Source organism: Hippopotamus amphibius, chromosome 2, assembly GCF_030028045.1.
Source record: "Hippopotamus amphibius kiboko isolate mHipAmp2 chromosome 2, mHipAmp2.hap2, whole genome shotgun sequence".
Lineage (NCBI taxonomy): Eukaryota > Metazoa > Chordata > Mammalia > Artiodactyla > Hippopotamidae > Hippopotamus > Hippopotamus amphibius.
Window position 1 is genome coordinate 19,907,372 of NC_080187.1, and position 22,994 is coordinate 19,930,365.

A 22,994-nucleotide genomic window follows, 5' to 3' on the forward strand; every position below is an offset into this window, starting at 1 on the left:
CGCTTATCACAGGGCAGTCACAGTTGGGTGTATCATTTCTCTCATCTGATACGTAAGGAAATGAAAGAGGAAAGGGTCTAGGATTCCTTCCAAATCTGTACTCTACCCATCGTGTACCATCAAACCTAATCCCGTGATGTACTTCAAACACAGAATAATCAAGTAAGTTTGGGAAACACTGTAAACGCTCCCCTTCTTGGAGATTCCAGATAAACACAAACATATTAAAGACCTTAGAAAATCCTGAAGTAAAGAAAGCTGGGTAATTTGTTTGGTTTAAATAGCATTTGGTACAAAATTGCATTTTCCAAATATGTTGAATTAGGAATCTCTTCTCCTTGCATTAATACCTATCAACATGTTGTAACTCTAGAAAATGCTGCTTAAAGTTACCCAGCTAAATCAAACCCAAGGCAAGGGCTGGAAATAATCTCTCTTTTTCAGGCTCATGTGCAGCTTCTCCTGTTCTCTCTGTGAGTCATAATGGTCTTTCATTGCTAGTAGTTATTCTAGACACCAATCACTGAGTCCTTTTGAAGTTAGTCCTTTTAACTCAGTCATGCAAACCACTTCTTGACATCGCAAATGGATGGCAGCAAAGCTGATGGTTAGGAATGGGGTCCCTGACTCGTGAGACAGTCCACCTGAATTAAATCTCTGCTCCCCCTTTTTAGCTCTGTGACCTTGAGCTGTGTGAGCCTCCGTTTCCTCATCTATAAACTAAGGAAAATAAAGGTAGTCACCTCAGAGGTCTTGAAGAAGACTCAGATAATCCACACAAGACACGTAAAGTAGTTCCTGGCATAGATGTTTTCAATCAGTGTCAGCTATTAGTGTAGCATTTAAACTGCTCCTTTTTGAAAAAGAAAAAGTAGACAATGAAAGTACGTTTGCCTTGTCTGGGATCATACACATTAATTACCAGAGTAGTCTTAGCTTTCCCTGAGAGTCTAGTTTCCTGCTTCCAGTCTTAGAGGCATATTTTCATTTCAGGAGTCAACTTTCATCAAAATGTATCAAACTTTATTGAAGTTGATTCTTACAGGCTTTTATAACCATCAGTGACTCCATCTGGCTCCCTCGGACACAGGCATCAGTCAGGCCACATTCCGTCTATTTAAATATCAGCACATTCGGATGGAAAAGGTTGCCAAAGCTATCTAGTCTTGCTATGCCAAATATGCGGCACACATACCAACACCCCCCACTTCTGTACCCACAGCAGACATTGCTAATCCATCACAACACCTTTTCCCCTTGAGTCCAAACATGGCCACAGAATCTTTCTCAAAGCAGCTCCAGGCAACCATTATCAGCTAACTGAAGTTGACACATAAACTGAAACTTGTCATCCCAAACCAATTCAACCTCTTAACCAATACTTGAGTGACCTCTACAATATTATTATCTATTTTTTAAAAACACATTCAATGTTGTAGAGCTTCCTGATAGGGGAGGACAAGAAGAAAAAGGAGAAAAGGAAAATATAAACTAGCATCTGGGTAGCACTTATTATTAATACACCAGGCATTTATAACTCCTTATCACATTCACTGTCTCCAACCCTGGAAAGAGCTCTATTTTACAGTTTAAAGAAGCCACAGTTCAGAAAAGTTACAAGACTTTGTCCAAGGCTCCTAGCAGGTAAACAGGATTTGAGTTCCGGTCTTCCTGACTCTAAGGACTACCTCTTCTCTCTCCCACCACAGCGCCCCTTAAGAGTTCTCATAGTCTTTCAAGGCTACATCTCTGGCCTTGGGTGACTGACAACAGCTTCACAAAGGCCACCATGTCATAGACCCCTTTTCAGAAAATCTCTTTTTAAGGATTGAGATATGAGTCCATTGATAATCTGTCCTTCCTAGATAAATCTCTTTAATTTTTTAACCTTGGCTCAAGAGTTCAAGAACCCACATTCCAATACTTGTGTAAGAGTCAACTAGATTTCTTAAAATTCTGGATGAAGGCCGAAACAGAGGAGGTCATTGTTCCATTGGGAAATGAAAATCTATTTTTCATTTTCTATTTCAAATCTATTTTTGAAACAATTTTCCAGAATTGTACAGGAACCTTTATTGTTGCCACTTGGTCAGACCTACTTTCTTATTTTCTTTTCTGTCTAGGCAAAGAAATAGAAGAGAGAAAGCAAGTGCTCTGCAGAATTTTTATTTCAAAAATTGAAACCAGACCACACCAGGGCAGTTTGTGGTCTGAATATATCAATGGGTCTAGTCATATTTCATCTGAGCTTTTCTTAGGTATACTAAACCACAAATATGAATCTCATTATTGAGTCTGGGTGGAACTAGTTTATGGATTAAGATTTGTGGGCGTCATTTGGTTGGTAATGAAACGTATGTTCGAGGGATGGGAGGGAGGAAGCCACGAAGCACTGCAAATGCTTAAGCCAAACACTAAAGAAAGAAACGCTCAGTCCTGGGCGGGGGGAGTGTTCTTAATATCAGCCATGTGACTTGGGTCTAAAATGAAATCCAAAATTACGTTCAGCAGAAACAGTGCCGAATCAGCAATGGAGCACACATCACTAGAACGAAAGAGACTCTAGAATTGAAGGCATATAAAACTGCTTATTTTACAGGAGCGTCTGGGCCCCAAGAGTGGCTGTGACTTGCCCACAGTGGTTGGCAGAACTGTGGCTCACAGCTCATCTTATAGCTCTTCAGTGCTGACATGTTCTACTACGTTGCCCCATGAGAGACTCAGCTCTCCAGGAGCTTAAAAATAAGTAATGAGGAACTTCCCTGGCGGTCCAGTGGTTAAGACTTCACCTTCCAATGCAGGGGGTGCAGGTTCAATCCCTGGTTGGGGAACTAAGGTCCCACATGCCTTGTGGCCGAAAAACCAAAACATAAAACAGAAGCAATATTGTAACAAGTTCAATAAAGACTTTCAAAATGGTCCACATCAAAAAAAAAAAAAAAATCTTTAAAAAAAATAAGTAATGAAAATTTAAAACACAAAAGGAGAGAGAGAGTGACCAAAATTTAACAAACAAAAAATACTACAATGAAATTAGAAGGATTCCGGACTGATAACCTAGGATGATTCCCTTGCATTGAAACCAGAGTTTTACACTAACTATCTCAGAGGCCTGGTGAAGTCTGCCTCCTGCAAAGGTCAGGAGTATACTTCAGTCACACAGAAGGCTTGTCTCAAAGCAGGCAGTACTGGGCCCTCAAGAACTCTTGGGGTGCTGACTAGAATCTCATGGGAAGGGGTCAGGTTTGTCTTGGCCATTTTTGTAACCCCTGTGCACATAATAGATACTCACTGAATAGCTGAGTCAGCAAAAATGAACTAATTCCAGGAGTGTGGCTATGATGAATTCCTTGATGCAACTTGTCTTAGAAGAGATCACAGGAGAGCTAATTACATGAAGGCCATCATGAAAATCAGAGTATCTGTTCATTTATTAATTCCATGAATATAAGCGCCAGCTAGCTGTATGTAAGTTCAGATCAAGAAATACATTTAGCTTTATCTCATTCAAATATAAATATAATGTATACTTACTATGTTCAGGATACAGTGCTTGGTGTTGGATATTAAGAGATGAATGACTCAACTATGGTTCCTAACCTCGTGGAACTTATGGTCTACATACAGTCTACCTGTATAAAGACTAACTGCTTACAGTTTAATGTAAATACAAGATAGAATTTGCTTATTTCTCTAAAAAGGAAGATATACATACCTGATAAAGCCACCCCAAATCATTTTTAGAATGACATAGGATGGAAATAATATCAGATCAATACTCGGAGAATTCAGAAGGACAAAGTTACCTGATAAAACTTCTAATATTACATGATTTTTTTTGAGCTGGATATTAAAGGACAGAGAGATTTGCCAGCTCAGATGGCAAAGGGGCTACTGAAGAGAATTCAAGGCCTCTTGAATCCTTCCTCAATGATAGCTGAGCTTTGACACATCTCCAAGGTGTCTTTCAGCATGTTTCATCTCTACAGCACTCACAGGATATCCTGCACCTCAAGGTCCTAATTCCAGGGTACTGAGAATATTCCCTCTTGAGCCAGGTGTTTGGAAGTTATACATTCAGAGCTTGGGTCTGGTCTTAAATCGTAACTCTTTTCCTTGGCCCTCCAGCACAAAAGGCTTTATAAGATGGTGGCTCAGAGCACTTACTTGGGACTCAGATGGACCTGCGTTCAAATCCTGACTCCACTACTTAATGGATATCTGAATTTGCACAAGCCACTTAATTATCCGATGCCTCAGTTTCCTCATCTACAAAATGAGAATAAAGACACCACATCATATCACTCTGTAAAAATTTAAAATTGAAGATTTAAAATGCTTAGCATAGGCTCTGGCAATTGAGCACTCAATGAATGATAGTTAACGATGTCTTTATTACTTTTATTATCACTGTTATTATTTCAATCTTTCCCTGATCTTCCAAGGCCTCTTCAATTAATATTTGGGGAACCTAAGCACCTCCTCCTCCAGGAAGCCCTTCAGGAACTTCCAAACTCAGAGTGACACTTCCCTCAATTCCTTCATTCTGGCTAGCACTTCTAACTGAACACTGTGTATGTTCTAGTTTCTGAAATTTCTGGAAACAGAGAGTAGGTCCTTATTCTGCCTAGTTTTCCCAGCGCCCAGCACATCATGCAGCGTATAGGAAGTAAACATCATGTAGCTCTTGAAAGAACCTTAACATTTATACTCCTGCTATTGGCTTAGGGTGCATAGGAACACTTGAGTATACCACAAATATTCACTCTATTTTGTGAGCTTTCCAGGGGAAACAGTATGCTTTTCGATAATAGAGAACATGCTTATCCTCTTCGTTTTTGTATTTCTCATGCTTAACTCAGGGCTGGGCACATGGTCGGTATTTAGCAAATATGTACTAAAAGATGCATAGATGGTTGGATGGATGGATGGTTGGATGGATGGATGGCAATTGAAGAAAAACTATACCACCAAGAAATCTGGACATTTCTTACCACAGATGCTCTCCAAGATCCCATTGCTGATATTTCTTTCTGGGGACCGTTACAATGACCTCAGAATAAGAATTACTAGAAACCTGTCATATGCATTTATTGTTGAAGGCTTCCCAGTGGTTTCGGGGAAGGCATAAACTTTAATCAAATTCATTGACAAAAAAAGGTAGAATATCTGGGTTTTAATATTTGCTTTACCACTGATTAGCCGGTGACCCTCTCTGGGTGTTTCAGTTCAGGTATTCTCTTTCATATCATGTACTACTTTTACTCAATTCATTGTGGCTGCCTGAAGTGATATATTCAGAACACTCTGAAGTGTGGCTCCATGGACGTGTGTAGGCATCGATTAGTGATGTCTGCCACGCACACCAGATGGATGTGTGTGGGTGCCACAGATTTGCCACCACTGGACTCAGTGATCTTTTGCAGTTGCTTCCAAGCCTGCTTAAGTCTGATGTTGATTCTATAATCCGATGTCTGTCTGTGTCGATGGAAAGTACTGAAAAACTGAGCCAAATGTTTCCCGTCAGAAGCAATGTCTTGAAAAACTAAACCACAGGCAGCCTGTTCTGGAGAAAGATCTGGCTAAGCAGCATAGACAGCCATCCCAGTAGCAGCACTGCCTCCTGGCCAGGGGACTGACCTGCCAGAAAAGAGCTCCACCCTGGGCTCACGGGCTTGCTTTTCTTGCTACTGAATGAGAACATGTAGGCTAGGAGGAAAATCAGAACTCTAGGCACAGCCTCCTCTTCTCCTAAGGTCTCTGTCACTTGACAAACTGAAACCCTAAGAATTATTCAATTCCATGGAAAAAGCAACAGTGGGCAAAGGGGGCTCCCCCAAATTCTGTTAGGAATCCTTCATCCTTCAGAGACTAGCTTTCCATGACTGCCTTCTTGAGACAAAAGATACAAATCATCACACAATAACAATACACCAGCTCCTGTTAGGCATGTCCTAAATATTTCCATGTATTACCTCATTTGATCTCATTTTCTTCTCACTTGCATTTGAAAGAACGTTACTGTCAGGTTTTGTGAGTGTTTCCATCTTACAAATGAGAAAGTTGAGGCTCAGAGAGGCAATGTTACACATCTAAGGTCAAAGCTACTAGATAGAGTCATATGAAGTTGCCCCTATCAACCCATATTTGACCTACGAAAGTGGCAATTCCATACGATTCAAACTAATAGCAAGTGACAGGACCAGAATCCATAGTATTTGGCTGATTCTAGAGCAGATATTCTCAAACACTGCACAGACTCTCCTTGGAGATTTGCCAGTTTTAGTATCTATCGTTCTTCCCTATAGAGTATCTGTTTACTGTCTGTTTCCTTTACTGGACTATGAACTCATTGAGAACAGGAACTACCCATCATTGGTCTCTGAAATACCTCACTGCCTCTTGAGCTGTCCTATAGCCTGGTCTTAACACTCATTCAACTCATCTCTGTTGAATCCAAGAGTGAATGATTTTTAAAATGACTTAATTCCTGGGACCTCTGAAATGAATGCTGGCTCTACAAGCATCTGAAGCGGTTGCCAGCTTCGCCGCCATACTACGTAACTGGATAAGCGCTTCTCAGTGCTGGAATTCCAGCACCTAAGGCTTGGAGGGGCTTTGCTTGGGCAGGCAGTGCTTGCTCAATTCTTTTAAGACACAGGTTGTGCTGGACTCACGCAAGTGTACGGATCAGATGTCCTCGGAAAAAATCCACACTTCAGGCTGTTTCTTGGCTCCTTTCTCTTCCTAACACATTCCAAGAAGGAATTTATGGTTGTTGGGAAGCACAAGGGATGAGGAATTTCTTGAACCTTTAAGAACACCCATGTAAGCAGCTCCATGCTTAACTGACTTGGCACAATAAAATTCTCTTGCCCGTAATCAGGAAGAAAAATGTGATCTGCCTCAGGTGTTGCCAAAATGATGTGGAAAGAAATTCATCTGCATTTCTAAACAGTAGGAATCTTCCTTGTCCCCTCAAGCGCAAGCTATTTGACGTAAATGCCTAAGTCAACAAGATAAATACATTCTGTGAGTTACTAAAAGTGAAGTCATAAGTATTCTGAAATATGATTCTAGCCAGTTGGAAGTTTCATCTTTATCTAAAAATGAACTGTTTATTCTCCAGCTGTGACCCGGGAAAAATTCAAAGACTGTTGATTCCTTCATCTAAGCAATGGTCTTTGTCCTATGGTGGAGTACCTAAAAATAACTGTTAGTTTATTCCATGCTTCTTCCAGAAGGTTAGCTATCAAACAGCTCTACTGGAAGAAAAAAAAAAGGAAGATTGGATAACAAGCCAAGAGGCACCTCAGAGTATACAATTATAAACCAAAAAACTCTTGGCACGGGGCTGCCATGACACTGACTGTGGTTTCCCCATCTATTAAATGAAGCGCTACCTCTGAGAAATGTTCTGAATAAAAACCTATAATGCCCAAATCTGGAGATATCATCCCACACTGGAGATAGCGAATATCAAAGCAACCGAAACAAGAACTAATTTTTATCTTTCATCAGTGATGAAGTCCTACTGTTTTTTTAATTTTTATTTTATATTGGAGTAGAGTTGATTAACAATGTTGTGTTAGTGTCAGGTGTACAGCAGAGTGATTCAGTTATACATATATATGTATCTATTCTTTTTCAAATTCATTTCCCATTTAGGCTGTTACATAATATTGACCAGAGTTTCCTGTGCTATACAGTATGTCCTTGCTGGGAGCCCTAACATTTTAACAACTCCCCTCCTCAAAAAAAAAAAAAAGTCTCCAAGACCATTGTTTTTTTTTTTGTTTGTGTTTGTTTTTGTTTTTTATAGAGAGCAGATGCCATAAGCGTGCCTGGTATTTGCAGACCAAGGGACTAAATACAGAAGCCTATGTTTTGCCTAGTCTTGTCCACAGATGACACTGAACAATTAGGCACCTAGGCTTAGAAAGACACAGCAATGCTTCCTGGGCTCAGTACCAGCCCTTCACATTGACCATTAAGGCTCCCCTCATTGGTTCTACCAACTTCACATGTCCTCTCCTTTCCACTCCCCTACGCACCTTACACACCCCAGCGGACCTAGACCATCAGTATCCCATGCATGCTACCCCACTTCTGCCTACGTCAGGCAGCCACAAAGGGACACTGCAGTTATTACTGCCCTTTTCCTCATTCTCCTCCTCACCCACACATCCCTTGCCTTTTCTCATGCTGGTCCCTCTTCTTGGACGTCTAATTGAGGAGGGTAGGTGCAAATTCAATCCACTCAGTTGTATCCAACCACTTTTTAGAGTCCTATCCATCCTTCAGGCTCATCTCAGATGCCACCTCTTTCTTCAGCTGCTCAAAAGAATGTAGCCACCCTCCACTTTGAACCTTAAAAGACCTAGGTTAGTCAATCTCTTTTGTTATCTATTACATCATTATTATAGTCATGATATAACCCCCTGATTCTCCCATGCTTTCTGGATGCAAACTTTCCTTTCTAATCTACTCTCTATTTGACCAGTGTCATTATTATTGTTTCTCTTATCATTAGCTACCCTATTAAGTACCTACTATGTACTTGAAATACCTACCATGTCCAGGCACTGTGCTAGTAGCTTAAGGTATACCTTCTTATTTTATCCCATCTTCTTATAACTCTATGAAATAGGCATATATGTATATAGCTACGCAGGAGATGAGGCAAGTGATACTTAGAGGGGGAAGTGAATGGCCACAGGTAGCAGCTAAGTGGAAAAGCTGGATTCTAACACAGGTCTATTTCTCTGCAAAGACCAGTTTCTTTCTCCCATACCTAGCTGCTTCATCAATAGAACTGTTCAGACTACTGAAGGAAATGGACTGAGTCCCCTCAAAAACTCTGGAGCAATGTAGTGCAGAGTCACCGGAGAGCCATGAGTTATTTTTGACAAGCTCTACCGGCTCCCAAGAGAGGGGTGAGGCAGGGCAGGACGAGATGTTAGGCATAGCCAAAGTGGTTCCCGAACCACTTATCTTTGGTTTGATTTGAGAAGAATCTCATGGAGAACTTGGGGCTCTAAGATATGCAGAGAGAAAAAGAAAAAACATCTCCTATCCCAAGTGTAGGATGAGGGAAAAGAAGATGACCTGGGGCAAGCTCCACGTCCCTTCAGATTTGAGGAGGACGACAGCCATAAAGACCACTCGTTGCTTGTACCTGGATATGTTTGAACACGTAAAGTTCGGAAATTAAGGGGCACATACGCATTTGCTTATGTTACTAAAAAGATGTCATCTTCTCTAGTCTGTGAGGTACTCACCAAATTTAACTAGATAGGAGATCAAACGATATCCTTACTTTCCTTTTCAGACTCTCTTTGACCTCTCTGAGCCTCAGTTTCCTCATGTGTACCATGAGCTTAATATTACCAAGCAGACCTCTAAACTAGTCTCTAAACTAGTACTGCTCAATAGAACTTCCTGCAATGATGGCAATGTTCGTTATCCACACTGTCTGACATTATAGCCACTGGCCACGTTGCTGTCAAGCATTTGAAATGTAAGTAGTACTACTAAGGATGGAATTTTTAGTTGTATTTAATTTTAATAACCACTTGCGGCTAGTGGCTACCATATTGAACAACGCAGCTTTGGACCAGTGAATTTAAGGTTTTCTTCCTCTTCTTAAACCGTCTCTCTCATGAAGAAATCTTTAAGGTAGTTTTTTTTTTTTTTCTCCAGATTAATTATGCTCGAAAAGTTAACAGTAAAGGAGGCACCTAAACACTCACAGACACCATCACAAGAGTTAATTTAGCTCTAAAAATTTCTTTTGGTGAAAATAGAAAGCAGACTCTGATCCACATGTGTATTTTCCTGCATTTAGCATGTATGCCAAGACAGTCTACAGAGCAAGGTAACATGCATGGCTTGGATATAGCCACTGTGTCCTGCACGCGTGACCTCAACAATCTATGTATTGAGCCAATATGAAGGCTGTGTCTCTTCCTGCTGCCCTCCCTTTGCAAACTTGACAAACAGATCCTTTAATCTCGCCATAAAAGATAGACGATAGATAACTAGAAAGATAGATAGATGATAGATAGAAAGATAGATGGATTGATAGATAGATGATAGATAGATAGGTAAATAGACAGATATGTAGGTATAGACACAGACAAGGATATGGACAAAGGTATAGGTATAGATGTAGATATAGATGTAGATATAAAGATAAAGACGTAGACATAGAGATAAATATAGAGACATCTCCCAGGATGTATTTGCCTGGGGACTCTGAGACAGAGATACCTTCACTTTAATCAGAACTCACCCTTACTTAGAAGAAACAGACCTGCATATGGCAAGGTAGGAGTTTCAAGAGTTGGGAGAAAGAAAATCTTGGAAAAAATATTAACTGAAGTCCATATTTTTCACTACAAAATCTCCCCTTCATTGAGCTCTTGCTGCTCCCAAAGACTGCCATTCCCACTACATGCATTATCTCATGCACTTTCCACAGCCATTCTGAGACACTCGTAGCATGTTTTATTGAAGAAATGACTCTGGCTTGCAGTATAGATAATACGCGGGTGAGTCAAAAATTATCCGCACTCCGGTTATATTAAAACTTCTGTTGGCCGCACTGTCTTATCAGCACTTTCCTTTCAAGGCTACTGTCTCCTCAGTCACTGCTGTGCAGGTGTGAACATGTTACATCAGTTCATTTGTAACTGCAGTGCGAGCAAAAATGGATGCCCCACTTCCGATCTGCATGAAAGAAGAGCAGCGTGCAGTGATTTTTTTTTTTTTGTGGTCTGAGGGTGTACCTGGTGCCGTTATTTATCGAAGACTTTGTGTGCAGTGTGGAGAAAGTGTTTTGTCATGAAGAAGTGTGTATGAATGGATAGAGAAGTTCGAGGAAGGTCGCACAAGTGTTAGCCATCAAGAAGGAGCCAGATTCACTTCTGATGAAGGAGTGAAGACAGCGGTGCATTTGTGGCTCGTGGCTCAGCCTAAAACATTTTTTAAAGAGGGAATATGAACGCTTGTTGACAGATGGACAAAGTGTATTGAAAAGCAAGGAGATTATGTTGAAAAATGCTGTACGTGTCTTTTCTAAAAGTTAATTACAATAAATTCTATAGCCAGAGTGCAGATAATTTTTGACTCACCCTCGTAGTTTGCCCAAGGAAGAGGAAGTGGTTGAACAATGGCTCAAACTCGAGACAGTTTGTGTGCGAACCTGTGCTCTTCAACACTCTTCTGCTTACATTCCAGAGCCTTGCAGCTTACCATATTCTCAAAGAAGCCCTTGCTATTGGGTAATTCCAATTAGAAACATATTTCTCCTATTGTGCTGAAATTTGCCTTCTTGTAACCAACTCCCTCTCTACCCTTAAGGTACACACATATTGGTGCTTGCTTTGTCCTTTGAGGCCACAAGGGACAAGCCAAGCTCCTGCTTCCCTGGGATTTATACATAGGAATCCTGTTACTCTCAACATTGGCTTTCTCAGCTACAGAATAAACATGAACAGGTCTGCAAGCCTTCCTCCCACAAGATATTTTCCAGACCTTCCATTGCCTGATCACTTCCTATAAAGATAAGAACCTGCTTGTGCTCTCTAAAAACTCACAAATAAGTTGCTCCTTCTCCGATTTTAAAAGCCCTACTGTCAGTACATGAGCCTTCATGTCTAATCTAACTATCATGAACTGCAATCTAAAGTAATTTTCCCTAGGTCTAGCCTCAAAGGGGACATTAACCAGCCAGTTGTCTGTATGGGAATATTTTACATTTTTAAAGGTTATTATTCGCTTTGTATGTTTGCATCTCTGGTGTAAATATTTCCAGTTCTAGCAAATTTATCCTCTTAAGGTTTACCGCCTCACTCATCAGTGATTTCTGCAGCTCCTCTTTGATCTAGATCCAAGTTGCTGATGGGTTAAGGAGTGGATTTAATGAGGAGGTCAAGCTTAAGCAAAAGGAGACTATTGGCCTGGACTCATGCTAGGTTTTGTTCTTCAGAGCATAACAAAAGAGCAGCTACTTTTTAATATGTGCCTACTAAGGACACCATGTTGAGTGTTTTCTGTGCAGATCTTTCACTCATAATTCCCTCTGGAAGGATTCTGACCCCGTTGTACAAGTGAGATCATGCTTTAGAGAGGATAAATATCAATAGCTTGTCCAAGTCACAGAGTTAGCGAGTTGCATTGGTACACGGGTTGTCTAATTCCAAAGCCTAGACATCTTCCACCACATTGAAGATATAATGGGTCTTTCCCAAAGGGCAAGAACATCCACCTGCCCTCAGTATGCTATGAACCAATATGGGAAATACATAATCCTCAAGAATCAGTTCCTTCCTCCAAATAATACAGCATTTGGCTGCGCCAGTGCACATCTCTTACATACAGACTGAAAAGTCCTCACTCAGCCCATACTCTGGCCATTATTTCCCTAGACTTGTTGCCTTAAAGTCTCAACCAACAAGTCTAATGGCCTTTTAGATGGAAATTTAAGTCATTTAACAACACACACAAAAGTGTTGGGTAAAAGTCCAAAAGCATTTCAAACTTGGCCCATGGCCCTGTCTCATAAAAAAAAAAAAAAGAAAAAAGAAAGAAAGAGCTAAGAATTGATGGGAAGAGGGTGAGAAAAAGGGACTTTGTGGAAGGAAAAGACAGTGAAAGCAACTGCAATAGAATATGCAACGAATAACTATTTGTCCAGTAAACAATTAGGACGGGCTATGGTAGTTTGAAAGAAGAGAACTTGCCAAATTCTCCACTTCATAATAATTTTCATTCAGTGGGCTTGCCAACATCACAGATCCACAACTTCTTATTAGGAAACTGATTTGAATGATAAAGCATACAGATGGCCACCTTCTCACTGTGTCCTCATGTGGCCTTTCCCCTGTGCACAAACAGAGAGACAGAGTCTGAGAGAGATCTGGAGTTTCTTCCTCTTCTTATTAGGACACCAATACTATCATCAGATTGGGGCCCCACCCTCATGACCTTCATTTAACCTCGATTACCTCCCTAAGAGCCCTATCTCCAAATACAGTCACACTGAGGGCTAAGGCTTCCACTATGAATTTGGGGGGAGAGGAAGATGTGATTCAGTGAATAACACTCAGTAAGAATAGAATAAGTACTTGTTGATTGCAGAAGACATCAAGGGCTCGTGGACATCCTCTCTGAGTCATCTCTTGCCCTTGGTCATAGTTTGGATAACTGGTTCAGGAACATTCTGTCAGGCTGTTGTAAAACCTTGACCTTTTCAGGTTTTAGAAATAACTCAAAAAGAGGAGAGACTGAGGTTCAAAGAAATAGAATACTATTCCAACAGCCACATTACGAGTAAGATGTTCAGCTAGAATAAAAACTCAGTTTGCCTTGTAAAGTCTTTCATTTTCACCTCTGCTTCCCACAGCAGAGGAGAACTAGCAGATGGAGTTAATCTCAGATGGGAAGGTCAACAATAAGGGGGAGGAGTTACTGGACATCTATGGGACTGTGGCCTTCACATCACTCCGTGTGCTCATCCAGTAAATACTGAACGAACTCATGAATATATGAATGATTTCTATTTACTGTTTTCACTTCCATCGTTACTTTAACCCTGACATTATAATCTTCACTGTACAGACGTGAAATAAGACAAATAAAAGTTATATAACTTACGCACAGGCCCAGAGCCAGAGCTGAGATCCAAACCCACATCTGATCTGTCTTATTCCAAAGTTTTGCCCTTTCTGCTGTCTCCCTATTTTTCCAAATATTGAAAAGGGAGTGCAATCATTCCTTCAAGATTGCAAAATTCTTTTAGAGATTATTTTATATCCACATTGCAGTGAACACTGAAGGAATAAAAGGAGACTTTCAAACACAGGAAATATAAAATCAAAATTCACTTGGAATTGCAGATATTCAATAGATTCAATTAGCAGTAGATACTAACAAGCTTGTTGTTTTCCTTTATTTACTTGTAGAAGATAATTCCTTCAAGAAGATCAGGAACAACTGATTTGGATTCTACTCTCTGCTTCCAAATCCCCAATTCTGCCTAAAAGTGGGATACCCAAGGACCATAGAACCCCAGAAACATTCAGCCAAACCCACCTCCACCATGGGGGTCAAAACTCGGCTGTTGGCCGGCATCTTCCTAGCTCTGCTTGCCCTTTCTGCGGAAGGTGGCGTCCTCAAGAAAGTCATCCGGCACAAGCGACAGAGTGGGGTGAATGTCACCCTGCCAGAGGAGAACCAGCCAGTGGTGTTTAATCATGTCTACAACATCAAGCTGCCCATGGGGTCCCAGTGCTCAGTGGATCTGGAATCAGCCAGTGGGGAGAAAGATCTGGCCCCACCGTCAGAGCCCAGGGAAAGCTTCCAGGAGCAGACAGTGGATCAGGAAAACCAGATCGTCTTCACACACCGCATCAACATCCCCCGCCGGGCCTGTGGTTGTGCCTCTGCTCCTGATGTCAAGGAGCTTCTGAGCAGACTGGAGGAACTGGAGAGCCTGGTGTCTTCCCTGCGGGAGCAGTGCACCTCTGGAGCAGGCTGCTGCCTCCAGCCTGCTGAAGGTAGGAGCTGGTGGCTGGCCCAGCCCCTCACTGTACAGATGGGAGGAACGATGAGCTGGGCAGTATCCATCAGCTGTTTTCCAGAGTGGGTTCCCCAGGAAACTAGCCTCACAAGGTGTTCATTCAAAAGAGATTTTGTGGACAAATAATTGTGCAGAATGTAACCGTCTCTATTCTGCTCTTGGAGAGTCTTGATGACAAATGTTTCTCAGAGGAATTTTCAGGCCTCTAAGAAGTCTTGCTTTGAAAAAACCCCATTTTACTTTAACTATTAATTTCTAAAACTTACTTGACAATGAAACCTACCTATTCTCTACACTAAAAACCTACAAATGTATTTTGAAATCCCCAACCCAAAGATTATTTTCTGAAAGGCAGTGATGCAGTCCCATCACTTTGTTGTACAAACAGGGAAACTAAGGCCCAGAAGGAAGTTGGGATTCCTCAAGGTCCTGCCAAAAGTGGCCAGCTTAGGACTTAAAGTACAGTATTCCACACCCCAGTGTTCCTACAAAGTTACAGTGCTGCCTACAGTGATGCAAAATCTGTGGGAAAGAGAAAAAATGTTCCAGTTTAATGGCAATGATGATCACAATATGAACTGAGCCCCTTTAAGTACCAGACACTAATTCACTCTCATTTAATCCCCCCAACAACCCTTTGAGGTAAGGTTTAATACTCCCATTCTACAGATCTAAGAAACGAGACTCAAAAAAGTTAAGCAACAGGCACAAAATGACACAAAGAATGATAAGAGATAGAATCTTGGAAGGTGCCTGTGTGTATCCAGAGCTCACGCTGTCCCAGTGATACCCTGTCTCCAGGTGCATCCTTTTTTAAGGAATTTTGCCACTTTGGAATTTTGTCTTCATTCCCAAAAGTTGATAGAACTACAGGGGTTTCTACAGCTTCCAATCAGACATGAAAATCTCTGTTTCTGCCATTCATAAAAAAAATACTAGAAAGTATTTTGACAAATTATTTCAAGAGTAGCCCTAACCACAAGTGGAGAGTACCATAGGACATGCTTTAGGTTTCCAAGGCAAAAAAAAATAAAAATAAAAATAAAATTTAAAAAAAGTTTTCTTTGAGCACAAATTAGTTTATCTTCCACTTCTGTCAACTCCCTGGCAAAACGCAGAGGGGAGTTATACATTACGACTAATGCTAAACAATGGGTTGAAAAAAATAAACCGGGTAATGCAGTGCTGTCCATTAGAACTGTAATCTGAGTCATATATGTAAGTAATTTTAATTTTTCCAGTAGTTGCATTAATTAAATGAAAAATAAACAGGTAAAAATGATTTTAAACGTCTATCCAATATAAGTAAATAATCTTTCTGCAAAGAATTAATACAAAAATTATTAATGGGTATTTTACACTTTCTTTTATGCTGTCTTTGAAATCCAGTGTGTATGAGGTTCCCATTTAGAGCACATCTCAATTCAGACTAGTCACAATTCAATTGTTTAGAAGCCACATGTGTTTGTCTGGTGGCTAGCATACTAGACAACACAGGTTTAGAGTCTCACTTTTCAAGCCAACTTTTTTCTTAAAATTGACTTCCTTCCTGCTGTCAGGAAGGAGATAAAATGTATTAATTCAACTGTATTTAGATGCAGAGAAAATGGAGTGAGTTTTGTTTGTTTCTTCTCCTTGGCTCCATGAAGACCACACCCGCCATGGCTGCAAGTTAAGCCAAGACATTATAGAGACTTCAAAGAGCCGGAGTCACGGCAACCCTGACCACGTGTTCTGCAGATTCACCCACCACTGCAGCTTTCAGGATAGAGAGGACAAAAGATGGAGGCACATGAGCTTTGTAGGGGCTGAGCCAAACGGAAATTTGCCCTAACAGAATTAGAAAGCCACTCCTTAGCTGCCTCATTTCAGTTACGGAAAATTTAGAACGTTTTGGTCACATAAACGCATATACCAACTTGAATCAATACAAAACACTCTTCAGAAGGAAATCACAGTAAGCGTAACAGTAGGTCCTTAATGTCCTCCTTTAATTCGATATACGCCAGGGAAGTGGGCCAATGGTCCCACCTGACTGATGAAGAAACTGAGCTCCAGAGCATCTAAATCTTTTTGCAAATGCAGCACAGCTATTGAGTCAAGGTATCTGAATTGAGTTCAGTTCAACACATTTCTTTGTGAAACGCTTGTTCTCCTATATGCCTGACCTTGGCTAGGTACGGGAGAAGTAACAACATAGCCCAGCATAACGCATTCCACAGGCAGTAATTCGAAACCTGTGGGTTCCCGAGAATACTTGAAAATTTGATGAAAACTATGGGCCTTCTCCCCAGGGATGCACACACACACACACACACACACACACACACACACACACACACACACACAATTTGCATATGAACCTACAATTTCAGAGAGTACAAGTTAAGAATTCCCTCCTAGTATCATTAGATGCTGCCCCATCTGATTTCACACAATAAACAACTGGTTTTCAAGCCAGATGGGGCCTGAGGGTGCAATCCTGCTACAGCTGAATTTGAATCTGGGTTTTGTGGCTGGAAACCAAGAGAACCAGGCTGCTGGTGCTCAGTGGCGAGCCTCTGTTCTCTTCCCTGCAGGCCGCCTGGACACCAAGCCCTTCTGCAGCGGTCGGGGCAACTTCAGCACTGAAGGCTGCGGGTGTGTGTGTGAACCAGGCTGGAAAGGTCCCAACTGCTCTGAGCCTGAATGTCCAGGCAACTGTCACCTGCGGGGCCAGTGCCTGGAAGGCCAGTGTGTGTGTGACGAGGGCTTCACCGGGGAGGACTGCAGCCAACTGGCCTGTCCCAGCGACTGCAATGACCAGGGCAAGTGCGTGAACGGGACCTGCATCTGCTTCGAAGGCTACTCGGGGGTGGACTGCAGCCGGGAGACGTGCCCGGTGCCCTGCAGCGAGGAGCACGGCCGCTGCGTGGACGGCCGCTGTGTGTGCGAGGACGGCTTCGCCGGCGAGGACTGCAAGGAGCCCCTGTGTCTGCACAACTGTCACGGCCGCGGGCGCTGCGTGGAAAACGAGTGTGTGTGCAACGAGGGCTTCACGGGCGACGACTGCGGTGAGCTCGTGTGCCCCAACGACTGCTTCGACCGTGGCCGCTGCGTCAACGGCACTTGCTACTGTGAGGAGGGCTTCACGGGTGAGGACTGTGGCCAGCTTGCCTGCCCCCACGCCTGCCATGGTCACGGCCGCTGTGACGAGGGCCAGTGCGTGTGCGACGAGGGTTTCGCGGGCGCCGACTGCAGCGAGAAGCGCTGTCCCTCCGACTGCCACGACCGCGGCCGCTGCCTGGACGGGCACTGCGAGTGTGACGATGGCTTCTCGGGCCCGGACTGCGGCGAGCTCCGGTGTCCCGGCGACTGCAGCGGCCACGGCCGCTGTGTCAACGGGCAGTGCGTGTGCGACGAGGGCCGCACCGGGGAGGACTGCGGGCAGCTGCGATGCCCCAGCGACTGTCACGGCCGCGGGCGCTGCGTGCAGGGGCGGTGCGAGTGCGAGCACGGCTTCCAGGGCTACGACTGCGGTGAGATGAGCTGCCCCCACAACTGTCACCAGCACGGCCGCTGCGTGAACGGCATGTGTGTCTGTGATGACGCCTACACGGGTGAGGACTGCCGGGAGCTGCGCTGCCCCCGGGACTGCAGCCAGCGGGGCCGCTGCGTGGACGGGAGGTGCGTGTGCGAGGACGGCTTTGCCGGCCCTGACTGCGCGGACCTCTCCTGCCCCAGTGACTGCCACGGCCGGGGCCGCTGCGTGGACGGCCAGTGCGTGTGCCACGAGGGCTTCACGGGCAAGGACTGCGGGCAGCGCAGGTGTCCCGATGACTGTCATGGCCAGGGCCGCTGTGTGGATGGCCAGTGCGAGTGCCATGAGGGTTTCACCGGGCTGGACTGTGGGCAGCGCTCCTGCCCCAACGACTGCAGCAACTGGGGGCAGTGCGTCTCGGGCCGCTGCGTCTGCAACGAGGGCTACACCGGGGAAGACTGCTCCCAGGGTGAGTACCAGCGCTTCGGGAAGCGACGGTGATGATGGGTGTGATTGGGTTGGCATGGGCTAGAAAACTCTGATACTAAACACATCTGTGCGCGCGCGCGCGCACACACACACACACACACACACACAAGCACACACTGACTCTGAAGGAGCCCTGATCGTTCACCTGTTACAGAGCTACCTATTTGAGAGCTCAGAGAGTTTATGGAATTGTCCCAAGGACACACAGCTTATATATCACAGAGCTGGTACCTGAATCTGGATAACTCGTCTACACTGAATTTAACACCCAGTGCCCACGAAGAGGGTAGATGAAATGATCACCTCCCTTTTGCTAAACATCAACCTTCTTTCCTACTCTCCACTGACATGGAACCAATAATAAACTAAATCCCTCTGTTTGGATAGAAGTAAAAATTCAGCTAAATTGCAAGGACAGTGAGATTACATAAAACAAACTGTTTTTTTTTTTTTTAATTTTATTTATTTATTTATTATTTTGGGGGGTACACCAAGTTCAATCAACTGTTTTTATACACATATCCCCGTATTCCCTCCCTTCCTTGACTCCCCACCCTCCAGTCCCCCCCCCACCCTCCAGTCCCCCCCACCCTCCCCACCCCAGTCCTCTAAGGCATCTTCCATCCTGGAATTGGACTCCCTTTGTTATACAACAACTTCCCACTGACTATCTATTTTACAAAAACAAACTGTTTTAAATGAGCACTCAGCTAAAAATGAAATGCTGATCACCTATGAGGCAGGCCCATCTCTTAAATCATCTTTTTGTTGCTGTCTTTGATCCCAAGGACTGTGAGTGCCTTAAAGGAGTATTATCCCAGCAGTTAGCGCAAGGCATGTATTCAGTAAGTAAACATTGGCCGAGTGAGAACATGACAAAGACCGATAATGCTTGTGTTTAATAAGGGTCTTCTTTGTATTTCTCTCATCCTCTCTTATATACTTGTCATAATGGAGAATTTCTGCCTTGATTAAAGCCATTGGCAGATAAGAATAAACACAGGGCTTTGTGTTTGACATGGCCAAGCCAGGGAAGCCTGGTTGGAAGGAACACCAGGCTGGCTGGGAGGAGAGGTGAGTTCCAAATTTGATGAGTAAGTGAATTGAGCAAGTCCCTCTGCCTCACCCACCTCTAAGAAAAGGAAAGAGTTGGACCAGATGAGCCCAAAATACCCTTCCAGTGCTAAGGACGTATGACGTGAAGTTCAGAACAGAAAGCCAAGCTCAGGCTGCACCTTCGCGTGCAGGTAGCCTGAATCTGAACTCAGGTCTAGGGAGTGGAGAAGTCAGAGGGGCCCGTTCACAAAGAGCCCTGAAGGCCACACTGCAGACCTGGAACTTTAGCCTGAAGGCAAGGGATGGCCACCAAAGGTTTTGAAGATGGCTCACGGCAGGGGGCTCCTTGTTGAGTCTGCATTTTAGAAAATGGAAACTGGATTTCAGGCCTCTGTGACTGGCAGTGGAAGAGACAGATGCAAGGAAACAAACCAGGAGAGAATTCATACAGTGTGTTACTGCCACTGTCTGACCCAAACTGTCCTTCCTGATTCCTGCCAGTGTCCCCTCCCAAAGACCTCATCGTGACAGATGTGACAGAAGAGACCGTAAACCTGGCCTGGGACAATGAGATGCGGGTCACAGAGTACCTCATCGTGTACACACCCACCCATGAGGACGGCCTGGAAATGCAGTTCCGTGTCCCTGGAGACAAGACATCCACTACCATCCGGGAGCTGGAGCCTGGCGTGGAGTACTTTATCCGCGTGTTTGCCATCCTGGAGAACAAGAAGAGCATCCCTGTCAGCGCCAGGGTGGCCACTTGTGAGTGAGCACAGCCCCTCGCGTCAGCCCCAACTGCCCCCTGCTTGTGCCGCGCATACCGGCCCCCACCATGAGCTCCTGCCTAACCTGTGCCCCTGTCGCTCTATGGCTGTCCTTATGCAGTTACACCAGCTAAAACCCTGGGATCCAGTTAAGCCCACTGAATTTCTTTTTCATTGTGTTGATGTATAGTTGATTTACAATGTGTTAATTTCTGTACACCAGTGATTCAGTTTTATATATATATATATATATATATATATATATATATTCTTTTTCCTATAGCCCATTGAATTTTTTTTAAGGAAACGCCTCACATACTAACTCATTTAACTCTCAATGACCCTATGAGACAGGAGCTATTGTTAACCAATTTTACACATGAGGACACTGAGACTTCACTGAATCGGTAAGCATCGCATCCCAAATCACACGGTTAATAAGTGGTAGAGATGGGGTTTGAGCTCTGGAAGCCTTAAGTACTCTATTTTACTACTGTCTTTCCATGGAGCTCACGGTCTATATATTTAAAAAATATGAAAGTGGACACATTAGGGTTCAAGTTCTTCCTTTAAGAGTCCGACATGAGAATAATTACCTCCACTCCTAAAAAAGCAAGCTGTGGTTAGAAATGGGTCCTTTTTTTGCTTAGTAATAGTAACATGGTCTGCTTTTTATTAAACACGTGCTTCAGACCAGGAACGACGGGCCAGCAGTCACTGTGGGATATATCACTCAGTCTCAAAACACTCCCAAGGGGCAGGCATAATTACCTCCTTCTCTGGAGGGAAGAAACAAAGGCTCAGGGCATTTTGTTCGACTCAACCAAGCAGACAGAAGTTGTAATTATGGAGCTTAGATTCTAGCCCGTCTGTCTGATTCCAGGGTCTATGCTCATATTACTTTCAAGCATATGAAATTGGCAATATTTAATCATATGGTTGGACCTTACATTAATTTCCATGATGCCAGGGTTCCCAGGAGAACCCTTAAGTAGACTCCAGCTCTGATGATCAGCTCCTGATGACCAGCCCCATGGGGTTTACTGGAATGTCTGACCCACCATCACACATGCAGTCATCCTTACCTCCTCCCTGTGCTCTTCCTGACAGACCTGCCTACACCTGAAGGGCTAAAATTCAAGTCCATCAAGGAGACATCTGTGGAAGTGGAGTGGGATCCTCTGGATATCGCTTTTGAAACATGGGAGGTCATCTTCCGGAATATGGTAAGGAGCACAGAGGAGAGGGCATGTTTGAACACAAGAATCTGAAGGATGCTCCCAGGGCTCTGCAGACTTTTCTATCAACTCTACTTCCTTGGCTTTTGGTGGGCAACAAGATTCTAATCAGCCCCTGTGTGCTTGCATATATTTTTAAGTGGTCTTAAGATGTTAATAAGCATGGCACTTAGGGCTGCGAGCCTAGACAAACAGATGGCAAATCATCTCCAGCTGCGAGCACCCGTCACAATCTTGCAAATCTCCACTCAGAGGCAAAGAAGATAAGAAATTGTCTCTGTCTCAAAATGCCTCCAGGCATATCTGAGATCCCAGTGTCCTTCCTCTCTGTGCCGAAAAGTACACGTGAGGCAGAAAAGTGAGTCCCTGCGTTCAAAGCCAGTATCTGCCACTTACTAGCTGTGTGATGATGGGACATCCCTGACTTCTGGGATGCTGGCTTCTTCGTCTGTGAGAGGAAGGATTGATTTGGTGGCTCCAGAGTTCCTCTGGTTCTCATGCCTGTCATTTGACTTGAGGGTCAAAGGGGTGCGTGGAGAGGTCTATGGGAGGGAGAAACCAACTTAAGAGATGTACTCATGTCTCTATATCCTCAGCACCTGCCGTACTGATCAGATGCTTACTAAGTGCCCGGTGAATAGATGAAAGAATGAAAGAGGAAAGAGCGAACGCAGAAGGAATGAATCACATAAATGAAGGGGCTGGCACCTTCTTAGGTCTTATGCAGTTGTCTCTACATTTCAGAATAAAGAAGATGAGGGAGAGATCACCAAAAGCCTGCGGAGGCCGGAGACCACATACCGGCAGACTGGCCTAGCTCCCGGGCAAGAGTATGAGATATCTCTGCACATCGTGAAAAACAATACCCGGGGCCCGGGCCTGAAGAGGGTGACAACCACCCGTGAGTATCACCCTTAATATCACGGACACAAGGATAAAGCTGATTGCACTGCAAAGTATCTCTGGTTGATAATATGCCCTCTTATAGAGCATCTGTATCAATTAGCTTTTGCTACATAAGAAACAAGCTCCAAACTTAGCGGCTTAAAACGATAATTTTGTACATTATGATTTGGGGTTGGACAGTTTTTCTGTTCTTGACTGGACTCACTTATGCATCTGTGTGGGCTGGTTGGTCTAGGATGGCCTCAGCCAGGATGGTGCCCTTCTACCATACATGGTCCCTTAGCCTCTGGTAGGCTAGCCTGGACCTGATCTCATGGTGGCTGAGCAGGCTCACAAAGGGCACTGGGTCATTTCCATCAAAGCAAACCTCAAGGCCAGTCCAGATTGAAGGGGTGGGAAAGCAGATCCATCTCTTTATGAGAGAAGCTTCAAAG

General features: G+C 43.7%; 1 protein-coding gene across 4 annotated transcripts in view; it reads left to right on the forward strand.

The window, feature by feature from the left end:
* TNC (tenascin C) overlaps positions 1–22,994 on the forward strand; it is a 91,424-nt gene that overhangs the window by 12,205 nt on the left and 56,225 nt on the right. For all 4 annotated transcript variants that reach the window (XM_057720186.1, XM_057720187.1, XM_057720188.1 and 1 more), the window contains exons 2-6: positions 13,968–14,561; positions 17,164–18,573; positions 20,151–20,414; positions 21,527–21,642; positions 22,399–22,555. In XM_057720186.1, the coding sequence (XP_057576169.1) occupies positions 14,105–14,561; positions 17,164–18,573; positions 20,151–20,414; positions 21,527–21,642; positions 22,399–22,555 (2,404 nt within the window). In that variant the 5' untranslated portion in view covers positions 13,968–14,104. The remainder of the gene's footprint in view (positions 1–13,967; positions 14,562–17,163; positions 18,574–20,150; positions 20,415–21,526; positions 21,643–22,398; positions 22,556–22,994) is intronic.